General features: G+C 46.9%; 1 protein-coding gene across 1 annotated transcript in view; it reads right to left on the reverse strand.

Annotated features, from left to right (window-relative positions):
* Positions 1 to 18,429, reverse strand: part of UBXN2A (UBX domain protein 2A) — a 33,506-nt gene extending 15,077 nt beyond the window's left edge. Inside the window, exons 1-2 of the mRNA XM_078855681.1 lie at positions 18,130 to 18,429; positions 14,924 to 15,063 (exon numbers count right to left, since the gene is read on the reverse strand). Of these exons, the coding sequence (XP_078711807.1) occupies positions 14,924 to 15,063; positions 18,130 to 18,225 (236 nt within the window). The 5' untranslated portion in view covers positions 18,226 to 18,429. The remainder of the gene's footprint in view (positions 1 to 14,923; positions 15,064 to 18,129) is intronic.
* Between the last annotated feature and the right edge of the window lie 308 nt (positions 18,430 to 18,737).

Genomic DNA, 18,737 nt, shown 5'->3' on the forward strand with positions numbered 1-18,737 from the left:
ACAATAACACACAGACAACCACACGCAGACAACAACACGCAGACAACACGCAGACAATAACACGCAGACAACAACACGCAGACAACAACACGCAGAAAACAACACACAGACAACACAGACAACCACACACAGACAACAACACACAGACAACAACAACGACAACAACACACAGACAACAACACACAGACAACAACAACGACAACAACACACAGACAACAACACACAGACAACAACACACGGACAACCACACACAGACAACCACACACAGACAACCACACACAGACAACCACACACAGACAACAACACAAATACAACAACACAAAGACAACAACACACAGAAAACAACACACAGACAACCACAGACAGAAAACCACAGACAACAACACACAGACAACAAAAACAGACAATAACACAGAGAACAACACACAAACAACCACACAGACAAAAACACACAGACAACAACACAGACAACCACGCACAGACAACAACACACAGACAACCACACACAGAAAACCACACGCAGGCAACACAGACAACACAGACAACACAGACAACAACAAACAGACAACGCAGACAACAACAACGACAACAACACACAGACAACAACACACAGACAACAGCAACAACACAGACAAGACAGACAACAACACACGGACAACAACACACAGACAACCACACAGACAACACCACACAGACAACCACACACAGACAACAACACACAGACAACCACACACAGACAACAACACACAGACAACCACACAGACAACAACACACACAGACAACAACACACACAGACAACAACCACACAGACAAAAACACAGACAACAACACAGACAACAACACACAGACAACCACAGACAACAACACGCAGACAACAACACGCAGACAACAACACCCAGACAACAACACGCAGACAACAACACGCAGAAAACAACACACAGACAACCACACAAACAACACACACACAACACAGACAACAACACACAGACAACAACAAAGACAACAACACACAGACAACAAACAGACAACAACGACAACAACACACAGACAACAACACACAGAAAACAACAACGACAACACACAGACAACAACACACAGACAACAACACACAGACAATAACACAGAGAACAACACACAAACAACCACACAGACAAAAACACACAGACAACAACACAGACAACCACACACAGACAACAACACACAGACAACCACACACAGACACCAACACACAGACAACAACACGCAGAAAACAACACACAGGCAACACCGACAACACAGACAACAACACACAGACAACACCACACAGACAACAACACACAGACAACACAGACAACCACACACAGACAACCACACACAGACAACAACATACAGACAACAACACACAGACAACAACACACAGACAACAACAACAACACAGACAAGACAGACAACACACGGACAACAACACACAAACAACACAGACAACCACACACAGACAACACCACACAGACAACAACACACAGACAACCACACACAGACAACAACACACAGACAACAACACACAGACAACAACGACAACAACACACAGACAACACAGACAACCACACACAGACAACAACACACAGACAACCACACAGACAACAACACACACAGACAACAACACACAGACACCAACACAGACAACCACACACAGACAAAAACACACAGACAACAACAGACAACAACACAGACAACCACACACAGAGAACAACACGCAGACAACCACACGCAGACAACCACACGCAGACAACAACACGCAGACAACAACACGCAGACAACAACACGCAGACAACAACACGCAGACAACAACACGCAAACAACACGCAGACAACAACACGCAGACAACCACACAAACAACACACAGACAACACAGACAACCACACACAGACAACACCACACAGACAACAACACACAGACAAACAACAACACGGACAACAACAAAACAGACAACAATACACAGACAACAACAACGACAACAACACACAGACAACACACAGACAACAACAACGACAACAACAAACAGACAACCACACACAGACAACAACACACAGACAACAACAACGACAACAACACACAGACAACACAAACAACCACACACAGACAACACAGACAACCACACACAGACAACAACACACAGACAACAATACACGGACAACAACACACGGACAACCACATACAGACAACCACACACAGACAACAACAACACAGACAACAACAACACAGACAACACAGACAACCACACACAGACAACAACACACAGACAACAACACACAGACAACAACAACACAGACACCAAAACAGACAACCACACAGACAAAAACACAGACAACAACACAGACAATAACACACAGACAACCACACGCAGACAACAACACGCAGACAACACGCAGACAATAACACGCAGACAACAACACGCAGACAACAACACGCAGAAAACAACACACAGACAACACAGACAACCACACACAGACAACAACACACAGACAACAACAACGACAACAACACACAGACAACAACACACAGACAACAACAACGACAACAACACACAGACAACAACACACAGACAACAACACACGGACAACCACACACAGACAACCACACACAGACAACCACACACAGACAACAACACAAATACAACAACACAAAGACAACAACACACAGACAACAACACACAGAAAACCACAGACAGAAAACCACAGACAACAACACACAGACAACAAAAACAGACAATAACACAGAGAACAACACACAAACAACCACACAGACAAAAACACACAGACAACAACACAGACAACCACGCACAGACAACAACACACAGACAACCACACACAGACAACCACACACAGACAACAACACGCAGGCAACACAGACAACACCACACAGACAACAAACAGACAACGCAGACAACAACAACGACAACAACACACAGACAACAACACACAGACAACAGCAACAACACAGACAAGACAGACAACAACACACGGACAACAACACACAGACAACCACACAGACAACACCACACAGACAGACAACAACACACAGACAACAACACACAGACAACCACACACAGACAACAACACACAGACAACACAGACAACCACACGCAGACAACAACACGCAGACAACACGCAGACAATAACACGCAGACAACAACACGCAGACAACAACACGCAGAAAACAACACACAGACAACACAGACAACCACACACAGACAACAACACACAGACAACAACAACGACAACAACACACAGACAACAACACACAGACAACAACAACGACAACAACACACAGACAACAACACACAGACAACAACACACGGACAACCACACACAGACAACCACACACAGACAACCACACACAGACAACAACACAAATACAACAACACAAAGACAACAACACACAGACAACAACACACAGAAAACCACAGACAGAAAACCACAGACAACAACACACAGACAACAAAAACAGACAATAACACAGAGAACAACACACAAACAACCACACAGACAAAAACACACAGACAACAACACAGACAACCACGCACAGACAACAACACACAGACAACCACACACAGACAACCACACACAGACAACAACACGCAGGCAACACAGACAACACCACACAGACAACAAACAGACAACGCAGACAACAACAACGACAACAACACACAGACAACAACACACAGACAACAGCAACAACACAGACAAGACAGACAACAACACACGGACAACAACACACAGACAACCACACAGACAACACCACACAGACAGACAACAACACACAGACAACAACACACAGACAACCACACACAGACAACAACACACAGACAACCACACAGACAACAACACACACAGACAACAACACACAGACACCAACACAGACAACCACACACAGACAAAAACACACAGACAACAACACAGACAACAACACAGACAACCACACACAGACAACAACACGCAGACAACAACACGCAGACAACAACACGCAGACAACAACAACAACACACAGACAACAACACGCAGACAACAACACGCACACAACAACAACAACACACAGACACCAACACAGACAACCACACAGACAAAAACACACAGACAACAACACAGACAACCACACACAGACAACCACACACAGACAACAACACGCAGACAACACGCAGAAAACAACACACAGACAACACAGACAACACAGACAACAACACACAGACAACAACACACAGACAACAACACACAACACAGACAACCACACACAGACAACAACACACAACACAGACAACCACACACAGACAACAACACACAGACAACAACACACAGACAACAACACACAGACAACAACAACAACACAGACAAGACACAGACAACAACACACGGACAACAACACACAGACAACCACACACAGACAACCCCACACAGACAACAACACACAGACAACCACACACAGATAACAACAAACAGACACCAACACACAGACAACAACGACAACAACACACAGACAACCACACACAGACACCAACACAGACAACCACACACAGACAAAAACACACAGACAACAACACAGACAACCACACACGGACAACAATACACAGACAACCACACGCAGACAACCACACGCAGACAACCACACGCAGACAACAACACGCAGACAACAACACGCAGACAACAACACGCAGAAAACAACACGCAGAAAACAACACACAGACAACCACACAAACAACACTCAGACAACCACACAGACAACACCACACAGACAACAACAACACAGACAACAACACACAGACAACAACAACGACAACAACACACAGACAACAACACACAGACAACAACACACAGACAACCACACACAGACAACCAAACACAGACAACAACACACAGACAACAACACACAGACAACACAGACAACCACACACAGACAACAACACACAGACAACCACACAGACAACAACACACACAGACAACAACACACAGACACCAACACAGACAACCACACACAGACAAAAACACACAGACAACAACACAGACAACAACACAGACAACCACACGCAGAGAACAACACGCAGACAACCACACGCAGACAACCACACGCAGACAACCACACGCAGACAACAACACGCAGACAACAACACGCAGACAACAACACGCAGACAACAACACGCAGACAACAACACGCAGACAACAACACGCAGACAACAACACGCAGACAACAACACGCAGACAACCACACAAACAACACACAGACAACACAGACAACCACACACAGACAACAACACACAGACAAACAACAACACGGACAACAACAAAACAGACAACAATACACAGACAACAACAACGACAACAACACACAGACAACACACAGACAACAACAACGACAACAACAAACAGACAACCACACACAGACAACAACACACAGACAACAACAACGACAACAACACACAGACAACACAAACAACCACACACAGACAACACAGACAACCACACACAGACAACAACACACAGACAACAATACACGGACAACAACACACGGACAACCACATACAGACAACCACACACAGACAACAACAACACAGACAACAACAACACAGACAACACAGACAACCACACACAGACAACAACACACAGACAACAACACACAGACAACAACAACACAGACAACAACAACACAGACACCAAAACAGACAACCACACAGACAAAAACACAGACAACAACACAGACAATAACACACAGACAACCACACGCAGACAACAACACGCAGACAACACGCAGACAATAACACGCAGACAACAACACGCAGACAACAACACGCAGAAAACAACACACAGACAACCACACAAACAACACACAGACAACACAGACAACCACACACAGACAACAACACACAGACAACAACAACGACAACAACACACAGACAACAACACACAGACAACAACAACGACAACAACACACAGACAACAACACACGGACAACCACACACAGACAACCACACACAGACAACCACACACAGACAACAACACAAATACAACAACACAAAGACAACAACACACAGACAACAACACACAGAAAACCACAGACAGAAAACCACAGACAACAACACACAGACAACAAAAACAGACAATAACACAGAGAACAACACACAAACAACCACACAGACAAAAACACACAGACAACAACACAGACAACCACGCACAGACAACAACACACAGACAACCACACACAGACAACCACACACAGACAACAACACGCAGACAACAACACACAGGCAACACAGACAACAACACAGACAAGACAGACAACAACACACGGACAACAACACACAGACAACCACACAGACAACACCACACAGACAACAACACACAGACAACAACACACAGACAACCACACACAGACAACAACACACAGACAACCACACAGACAACAACACACACAGACAACAACACACAGACACCAACACAGACAACCACACACAGACAAAAACACACAGACAACAACACAGACAACAACACAGACAACCACACACAGACAACAACACGCAGACAACAACACGCAGACAACAACACGCAGACAACAACAACAACACACAGACAACAACACGCAGACAACAACACGCACACAACAACAACAACACACAGACACCAACACAGACAACCACACAGACAAAAACACACAGACAACAACACAGACAACCACACACAGACAACCACACACAGACAACAACACGCAGACAACACGCAGAAAACAACACAGACAACACAGACAACACAGACAACAACACACAGACAACAACACACAGACAACAACACACAGACAACAACAACAACACAGACAAGACACAGACAACAACACACGGACAACAACACACAGACAACCACACACAGACAACCCCACACAGACAACAACACACAGACAACCACACACAGATAACAACAAACAGACAACAACACACAGACAACAACGACAACAACACACAGACAACCACACACAGACACCAACACAGACAACCACACACAGACAAAAACACACAGACAACAACACAGACAACAACACAGACAACCACACACGGACAACAATACACAGACAACCACACGCAGACAACCACACGCAGACAACCACACGCAGACAACCACACGCAGACAACAACACGCAGACAACAACACGCAGACAACAACACGCAGAAAACAACACGCAGAAAACAACACACAGACAACCACACAAACAACACTCAGACAACCACACAGACAACACCACACAGACAACAACAACACAGACAACAACACACAGACAACAACAACGACAACAACACACAGACAACAACACACAGACAACAACACACAGACAACCACACACAGACAACAACACACAGACAACAACGACAACAACACACAGACAACACAGACAACCACACACAGACAACCACACAGACAACAACACGCAGACAACAACAACACACAGACAACAACACAGACACCAACACAGACAACCACACACAGACAAAAACCCACAGACAACAACACAGACAACCACACACAGACAACAACACGCAGACAACAACAACACAGACAACCACACACAGACAACAACACGCAGACAACAACACACAGACAACAACACACAGACAACAACACACAGACAACAACACACAGACAACACAGACAACCACACACAGACAACAACACACAGACAACAACACACAGACAACCACACAGACAACAACAACACACAGACAACAACACAGACACCAACACAGACAACAACACAGACAACCACACGCAGACAACACGCAGACAACCACACGCAGACAACAACACGCAGACAACAACACGCAGACAACAACACAGACAACAACACAGACAACCACTCACAGACAAAAACACACAGACAACAACACACACAACCACGCACAGACAACCACACACAGACAGCCACACACAGACAACAACACACAGACAACAACACACAGACAACAACAGCACAGACAAGACACAGACAACAACACATGGACAACAACACACAGACAACACACAGCCAACAACACACAGACAACAACACACAGACAACCACACACAGACAACAACGACAACAACACAGACAACACAGACAACCACACACAGACAACCACACACAGACAACAACACACAGACAACCACACCCAGACAACAACAACACACAGACAACAACACAGACACCAACACAGACAACCACACAGACAAAAACACAGACAACAACACAGACAACAACACACAGACAACCACAGACAACAACACGCAGACAACAACACGCAGACAACAACACCCAGACAACAACACACAGACAACAACACGCAGAAAACAACACACAGACAACCACACAAACAACACACACACAACACAGACAACAACAACACAGACAACAACACACAGACAACAACAAAGACAACAACACACAGACAACAAACAGACAACAACGACAACAACACACAGACAACAACACACAGACAACAACAACGACAACACACAGACAACAACACACAGACAACAACACACAGACAACATCAACAAAGACAACAACACACAGACAACAAACAGACAACAACAACGACAACAACACACAGACAACAACACACAGACAACAACACACAGACAAAAACACAGACAACAACACACGGACAACAACACACGGACAACCACACACAGACAACCACACACAGACAACCACACACAGACAACCACACACAGACAACCACACACAGACAACCACACACAGACAACCACACACAGACAACAACACAAAGACAACAACACACAGAAAACCACAGACAACACACAGACAACAAAAACAGACAATAACACAGAGAACAACACACAGACAACACAGACAACCACACACAGACAACAACACACAGACAACAACACACAGACAACAACACACAGACAACAACACGCAGAAAACAACACACAGGCAACACAGACAACAACACACAGACAACACCACACAGACAACAACAAACAGACAACAACACAGACAACAACACACAGACAACACAGACAACAACACACAGACAACAACACACAGACAACAACAACAACAACACAGACAAGACACAGACAACAACACACGGACAACAACACACAAACAACACAGACCACCACACACAGACAACACCACACAGACAACAACACACAGACAACCACACACAGACAACAACACACAGACAACACAGACAACCACACACAGACAACAACACACAGACAACCACACAGACAACACACACAGACAACAACACACAGACACCAACACAGAAAACCACACACAGACAAAAACACAGACAACAACACAGACAACCACACACAGACAACAACACAGACAACCACACAGACAACCACATGCAGACAACCACACGCAGACAACCACACGCAGACAACAACACGCAGAAAACAACACGCAGACAGCCACACAAACAACACACAGACAACACAGACAACCACACACAGACAACACCACACAGACAACAACACACAGACAACAACAACACGGACAACAACAACACAGACAACAATACACAGACAACAACAACAAAGACAACAACACACAGACAACCACACACAGACAACAACACAGACAACAACAACACACAGACAACACAGACAACCACACACAGACAACACAGACAACCACACACAGACAACAACACACAGACAAAAACACACAGACAAAAACACACAGACAACAATACACGGACAACAACACACGGACAACCACATACAGACAACCACACACAGACAACAACACAGACAACAACAACATAGACAACACAGACAACCACACACAGACAACAACACACAGACAACCACACACAGACAACAACACACAGACAACAACACACAGACAACCACACACAGACAACAACAACACACAGACAACAACACAGACACCAACACAGACAACCACACAGACAAAACACAGACAACCACAGACAACAACACGCAGACAACAACACGCAGACAACACGCAGAAAACAACACACAGACAACCACACAAACAACACAGACAACACAGACAACACAGACAACCACACACAGACAACAACAACACAGACAACAACACACAGACAACAACACACAGACAACAACACACAGACAACAACACACAGACAACAACACACAGACAACAACAACGATAACAACACACAGACAACAACACACAGACAAAAACACACAGACAACCACACACAGTCAACCACACAGTCAACCACACACAGACAACACAAATACAACAACACAAAGACAACAACACACAGACAACAACACACAGAAAACCACAGACAACAACACACAGACAACAAAAACAGACAATAACACAGAGAACAACACACAAACAACCACACAGACAAAAACACACAGACAACAACACAGACAACCACACACAGACAACAACACACAGACAACCACACACAGACAACCACACACAGACAACAACACACAGACAACAACACGCAGACAACAACACGCAGAAAACAACACACAGGCAACACAGACAACAACACACAGACAACACCACACAAACAACAACAAACAGACAACAACACAGACAACAACACACAGACAACAACACACAGACAACACAGACAACCACACACAGACAACAACACACAGACAACACCACACAGACAACAACAAACAGACAACAACACAGACAACAACACACAGACAACACAGACAACCACACACAGACAACCACCCACAGACAACCACACACAGACAACAACACACAGACAACAACAACAACAACAACACAGACAAGACACAGACAACAACACACGGACAACAACACACAGACAACACACACAGACAACAACACACAGACAACCACACACAGACAACAACACACAGACAACAACACACAGACAACAACACACAAACAACACAGTCAACCACACACAGACAACAACACAGACAACCAGACAACAACACGCAGACAACAACACGCAGACAACAACACGCAGACAACACGCAGACAACAACACAAAGACAACCACACAAACAACACAGACAACACAGACAACCACACACAGACAACAACAACACAGACAACAACACACAGACAACAACACACAGACAACAACAACACACAGACAACAACAACACACAGACAACAACACACAGACAACAACAACAAAGACAACAACACACAGACAACAAACACACAACAACAACGACAACAACACACAGACAACAACACACAGACAAAAACACACAGACAACAACACACGGACAACCACACAGACAACCACACACAGACAACACAAATACAACAACACAAAGACAACAACACACAGACAACAACACACAGAAAACCACAGACAACAACACACAGACAACAAAAACAGACAATAACACAGAGAACAACACACAAACAACCACACAGACAAAAACACACAGACAACAACACAGACAACCACACACAGACAACAACACACAGACAACCTCACACAGACAACCACACACAGACAACAACACACAGACAACAACACGCAGACAACAACACACAGGCAACACAGACAACAGACAACAACACACAGACAACACCACACAGACAACAACAAACAGACAACAACACAGACAACACACAGACAACACAGACAACCACACACAGACAACAACACACAGACAACAACACACAGACAACAACAACAACAACAACACAGACAAGACACAGACAACAACACACGGACAACAACACACAGACAACACACAGACAACCACACAGACAACACCACACAGACAACAACACACAGACAACAACGACAACAACACACAGACAACAGTCAACCACACACAGACAACAACACACAGACAACCACACAGACAACAACACACACAGACAACAACACACAGACACCAACACAGACAACCACACACAGACAACACAGACAACAACACAGACAACCACACGCAGACAACCACACGCAGACAACAACACGCAGACAACAACACGCAGACAACAACACGCAGAAAACAACACACAGACAACCACACAAACAACATACAGACAACACAGACAACCACACACAGACAACACCACACAGACAACAACACACAGACAACAACAACACAGACAACAACAACACAGACAACAATACACAGACAACAACAACGACAACAACACACAGACAACACACAGACAACAACAACAAAGACAACAACACACAGACAACCACACACAGACAACAACACACAGACAACAACAACGACAACAACACACAGACAACAACACACAGACAACAACACACGGACAACAACACACGGACAACCACATACAGACAACCACACAGACAACAACACAGACAACAACACAAAGACAACAACACACAGACAACCACAGACAACAACACACAGACAACAAAAACAGACAACAACACACAGACAACAACACACAGACAACAACGACAACAACACACAGACAACAGTCAACCACACACAGACAACAACACACAGACAACCACACAGACAACAACACACACAGACAACAACACACAGACACCAACACAGACAACCACACACAGACAACACAGACAACAACACAGACAACCACACGCAGACAACCACACGCAGACAACAACACGCAGACAACAACACGCAGACAACAACACGCAGACAACAACACGCAGAAAACAACACACAGACAACCACACAAACAACATACAGACAACACAGACAACCACACACAGACAACACCACACAGACAACAACACACAGACAACAACAACACAGACAACAACAACACAGACAACAATACACAGACAACAACAACGACAACAACACACAGACAACAACAACAAAGACAACAACACACAGACAACCACACACAGACAACAACACACAGACAACAACAACGACAACAACACACAGACAACAACACACAGACAACAATACACGGACAACAACACACGGACAACCACATACAGACAACCACACAGACAACAACACAGACAACAACACAAAGACAACAACACACAGACAACCACAGACAACAACACACAGACAACAAAAACAGACAACAACACACAGACAACAACACACAGACAACCACACACAGACAACAACACACAGACAACAACACACAGACAACAACACACAGACAACCACACACAGACAACCACACACAGACAACAACACACAGACAACAACACACATACAACAACACACAGACAACAACACACAGACAACACACAGACAACAACACACAGACAACCACACACAGACAACAACACAGAGACAACCACACACAGACAACAACACAGAGACAACAACACACAGACAACAACAACCGACAACAACAACACAGACAACAACAACACAGACAACAACAACACAGACAACAACAACACAGACAACAACACAGACAACAACAACACAGACAACCACAACACAGACAACAACGACAACAACACAGACAACACAGACACAGACAACCACACACAGACAACAACACACAGACAACAACACACAGACAACAACACACAGACAACCACACATAGTCAACCACACAGTCAACCACACACAGACAACAACACACAGACAACAACACACAGACAACAACACACAGACAACAACAACACACAGACAACAACACACGCCGTCAACCACACACAGACAACCACACAGACAACACAAAGCACACAGTCAACCACACACAAACAACACACGCAGTCAACCAAGTGGACAACACGCACACACAGAAGACATATACAGACAAACATGCCCCCCCATGGTGCTGTTAGCGAGCACCTATAAAGGCCGGCACGGCCCACAAAGGAGGTGGATGGCCAGCACCACGCCCGACCGCCTTTGCCTTCCCAGTGGCGATGTTTACACAGCACACCAGGTACTCATTTGAGGCTCAGTCTGCCTAGGAGAGGCCCATGACCAGTTCAGATAATCGTCACTGGTGATGGCCACGAGTGGGAATCAAACTCGGGTCGCCGGATTCATAGCAGAACGTGCTAACCGCTATGCTACCGCTCCCCACAGACAACCACACGCAGACAACAGTGCACACACATACGCATCGGCCAGACAATCCAAGACACCACCTGTTTCCACTATATATAGCTATATCCAGCGTCCAATTTAATGAAATCTCTACGTATTTCAGACCTGGTGGCTGAGTGGTAGAGCGAGCGGCTCGTAATCGGATGGTTGCCAAGTTTAAAGTCTGTTTTGGGTTTAACTCGGACAATCATCCCTCCGGAATCATATAAAATCGGTACCACGTTGAGGGAAAAGCACCAGTGGTTATCCTTTCGAAAAACTCACCCCCACCACAGTCTGTAAACAAGCCTAAACTTAAACTTTTTATTTTACCAGGTAAGGCCCACTGAGCTATGTAGCTCTTTTTCAGAAGCGACCTGGGCACAAATAATAGCTCAACGAAGTGGCTTATCACGTGGAAATTTCTATCAGCAAAATACTCTAAAACACATGTTTCCAAATGTGGAGGGAAAACCGGAGGATCCGGAGAAAAATACACACGACCATGAGGAGAACATGCAAACTGCAAACACACAGGCGTCAGGATCAGGATCGAACCCACGACCTCCTGTATACCAGACGAGGTAGTTAGCAGTTAAGATCTCACCACCGTGATGACCACCACAGACATGTTAATTTCAGCAGGCAATCACATTGTGCAGTATATATGCCACACAGATCATCAAGCTCTATCCACTGCTCCATGAAGCCAGGTAACAACACATTCTGGCTCCTGCACACGAGACGATTTCATCGTCTCCATCTCCGCGGTGGAAGTCCTCCAGGGCACGTTTCCTCCTTTGCTGCAACTCCGTCGTTAAGTCTCGACCACTGGCCATCCTCCCGTCGAGCCGTGACGTCTCGTGCCCAATCCTGTGCGCTTGTGCCATGCAGAGGTAACTCACGCAACAACAGGCGCCGGCTGAGGAGCACCACCACCACCTCCACCGCTACCGCTGCTGCTGCTGCCACCGCCTGCAGGAGGAGCGGGGGGGACCACCACCTCCCCCTCATCTGCTTCCTCGTAAAAACTCGCCAGGGCCATCTGCACAGCACAAGCAGCAGCACACAAAGACAAAGATTCCCGCATGTTGCCTTTAACAGGCTGTTGAGGCAAGCGCTGTTAACGAACACCTACAAATGCTGGCACGGCGCACAAGGAGGTGCGTGGCCAACGCCACGCCTGTCCGCCTTTGTCTCCCCAGTGCCAGGTACTCATTTAAAGGTGCGTTGACCTCGGGGGAGCCCAGTACCAGTTCAGATATTCTTCACGGATGTTGGCTGTGAGAGCAAGAATCGAACTTGAGTTGCCAGATACATAGCTCAATACGCCAACCACATCGCTACAGCTCCCCACGGTGGAATTCATACACACACACCTGAGTTTTTGGTGACACAGGTCACTTGCAAATGAGACTCTCCTGTTCCCCTGAATTCTCACCTGGTTAATCATCACTATGTTGTAAAACTAACAAAAAAAATCAAACAGCTTGAACATCGCAGGCTACCGGTCACAAAATGCAGATTGCATCCTGACAGGTTTCTCTGTGGGCTCAACACCGATGAAGAAGCATCACCTGTCACCGAGCCAAGACAAAGTCTGGGCAAGGGCCCACTGCTGGTGTTCCTGACAGGTCTGCTGCTGCGAGTCTGCTGTTCTCATGTGACGGCTGCTGTTAGGCAACGAGAGTGCTGTTTTTGGTGCCGAGTCTGCCGTTACGCAAGGAGAAATCCACCGTTGAGGGAGCGGTGGGTTTTCGATTTTGGCTCACTCCTTTAAAAAAAACGACGTGATGATTATCGTCAGGCCGTGCCGGTTGCAGGATCTAACTGATGTCTCCCCTCTCCTATGCCGAGTTCACCAATTACCCTCCCATCACTCTCACTCCGTTTGTTTTTGCCCTTGTAATTAAAGTCTCCCACCGTGAGTGTGTGGTATGTTTTGCGTTGATTTAAATGTCGGTTGACTTGTTCACACCTGCATGGCTTGTTGGGGTTTACATGCGAGGTATATTTATTAATGTGGCTTCAGCGACCTGTTTTTAGTTCCCCTTTGGAACCTACACCTCCATGTTTGATGCTCAGAGACCAAACAATCTACACCTCCACAGGGGCGAAACGTTTAATGGGGGGGGCTATGCAAGATACGACTGTGGGGGCCCTCCTTTTTCCAGATTCACTTCTACTTAAATGGCTACGGATGTTTTTAACCCGTATATAATTATATGAAGGCTATAACTAATTTTATTTTGGTTGCAACATGTATTGGGTTTAGAGGAAGACAGTCTCACGGTGAAAGTATTAATAAAAAATATTTCAAGGTAACAATACTCACAATTAAGTTATCATGCATCTTGCTTTCATGCGCATGTCAGTTAGCATACAAGCCTGGTGTTCAGTAACAAACACCAGCAGTAGCGCTACCACTATATTTTACACGAGGTCTTTTTTTCAGAAATATTCTTCTCTCATTAGTAACAATGTTTTTTGGGCATTTACGGTTAATCGTTGGAATATTTTTTTGTTTGAATAATTGTACTTAACATGTTTGTACCAGTGTTTATCTGTTGATTCGGGGCACCCTTTCTGCCCACTGTGTCCCTATACGTTGCATAACGCTGCCATCCCCCCATCCCCATAATTGCGCCCCCCACGTACGAAAACTGTCAACTCTTTACTCGACAGATTAAAAGGCCACCACTTGTTTTCGACTGCTGTTGTAACTTACTGACCCGGGCCCTGCTGGACATCTTTGAAGTAAAGAGCTTGGTAGCTAATCGGATTCTTCCCCCCCAGTCTAAATAAAGATTCTGCTAAAGATTCTGCCTCGAATCAAATGATTTTGCGCATTGCCTCTTTCGTCACCTCAATAGAACCGACTATGTCCCTATTTTTACATCTCCCAGGTCAGCCTCCAGTTTAACGCCAAGGTTTGAAACGTCCGCGCACCAGCTGGGTGCTGGTGGTTACGCTGCACGTGGCTTTCTGTAATCCGGCACTGTGGAGGCAGCGAGGGTTGGTGGATCACACAAATATCGCTTTTGTACGGTGCGAAAGTTCAACATATATATATAGACGTATAACACGCTTTAAATTACTTGAAACATCTTCGCAAATAGAGGAACGCAGAGGTTGGGCAACTATTAGTCACCACTTGGCTGCTACCGCCTTCCCGCGTCTGTAATTGCTCCGAGTCGTTCTCTCGCTCTCGATTCCGAGAGTAAGGAAATACTGCATGGCAGAGCGTTACAAGCCCAGGTTATAAATGATTACATAAAAAGCAAGTATATGCTTATTCAATTAATACGATATCACCGTCGCACATTGTTGACAATCAAGCATGCTATACAGTTGCATCTCTAATGCTGTCGCCACCGTGTTCATTGGCACGTCCAGCTAGAGTCGCTTGGCCCACGCCACTTCTGACAGCAGGCGTAGACGGTTTGCGGGTTATTGTGGTCAGGATTAGGGGTTTTGAGAGCCATGCCGCTGGGAGTTAGTGGGATATGCTAATAAAGGCACGCACCGACTGACTGATGATGCCTGGGGCATGATGCGGCAGATTTGTTGGCAAATGTAAAAGCCGTACACGGGAGGCACCTGTGTGGTCCTATCCACAAGCTCGACTACCACGGCTATTGGGGGGCTTTGAACAATCGGTGGAAAACCCCTTCACAGTCACAACACAAAGATGCCCCCCACCCCCCCCGCGTGGCCTGTAACAGATTGTTGGGGCCCAGTGCTGTTCGAGAGCGCCTATGAAGGCCGGCGGAGGGTGGCCAACACCACTCCCGGCCGCCTTTGTCTCCCCAGAGGCGATGTTTTTTACACGCCGGACCAGGTACTCGTTTAGAGGCCGAGTCGACCTAGGGGAAGGCTTAAGACGACCGTTGCAGGACGATCGCTATCCACTGGTGTTGGCATCGAACTCAGGTGACTCCCCCCCCAAGCACAACGGACGCCCGCGTCTCACGCTAGGCCACAATGAGTCAGGAATTGGGGTGCCTCGTCCCCTCGTCTCCCTTAACCAGTATCCCCTCATCCCCCCAGGCCCCCTCTCTTCCCCCCAGACCCCCCTAATCCTCCAGGCCCCCCGCGTCCTGCTGGTCACCTGCAGGTCCCCGCCCGACAGCTCGAGGTAGAACCGGGACCGCGCTTCGTCCGCGCCGGTCACCGCCATGAAGGAGGCGAGTGCCTCCTCAGCCATCTCCTCCTCCTCCTCGTCGTCTCCCACTGCTCCTCCTCGTCTCCCGGTCTCTCGTCTCTCCTCGTCCTCGTCTCCCGCTGCTCCTCGTCCTCGTCTCTCCGCTCTCTCTGTCTCTCTGTGTGGGGCTCGCGGCTTCTCCTCGTCGTCCGGTGCCGGGGCGACGGCGGAGATCGCTTCCGGAGCAGCGCCGCCGAGAGGAGGGCGGGGAGGGAGAGGGCGGGGCAGAGGAAGAGGGGGGGAGGGGGGGAGGGAGAGGACGGGGCAGAGGGGGAGGGGGGGAGGGAGAGGGCGGGGCAGAGGAAGAGGGGGGGAGGGAGAGGACGGGGCAGAGGGGGAGGGGGGGAGGGAGAGGGCGGAGCAGAGGGGGTGGGGGGGAGGGAGAGGGCGGGGCAGAGGGGGTGGGGGGGAGGGAGAGGGCGGGGCAGAGGGGGAGGGGGGAGGGAGAGTGCGGGGCAGAGGGGGAGGGGGGGAGGGTGGGGCAGAGGGAGAGAGGGGGAGGGAGAGGGGGAGGG

Source organism: Lampetra fluviatilis, chromosome 4, assembly GCF_964198595.1.
Source record: "Lampetra fluviatilis chromosome 4, kcLamFluv1.1, whole genome shotgun sequence".
In the NCBI taxonomy this organism is placed as follows: Eukaryota; Metazoa; Chordata; class Hyperoartia; order Petromyzontiformes; family Petromyzontidae; genus Lampetra; species Lampetra fluviatilis.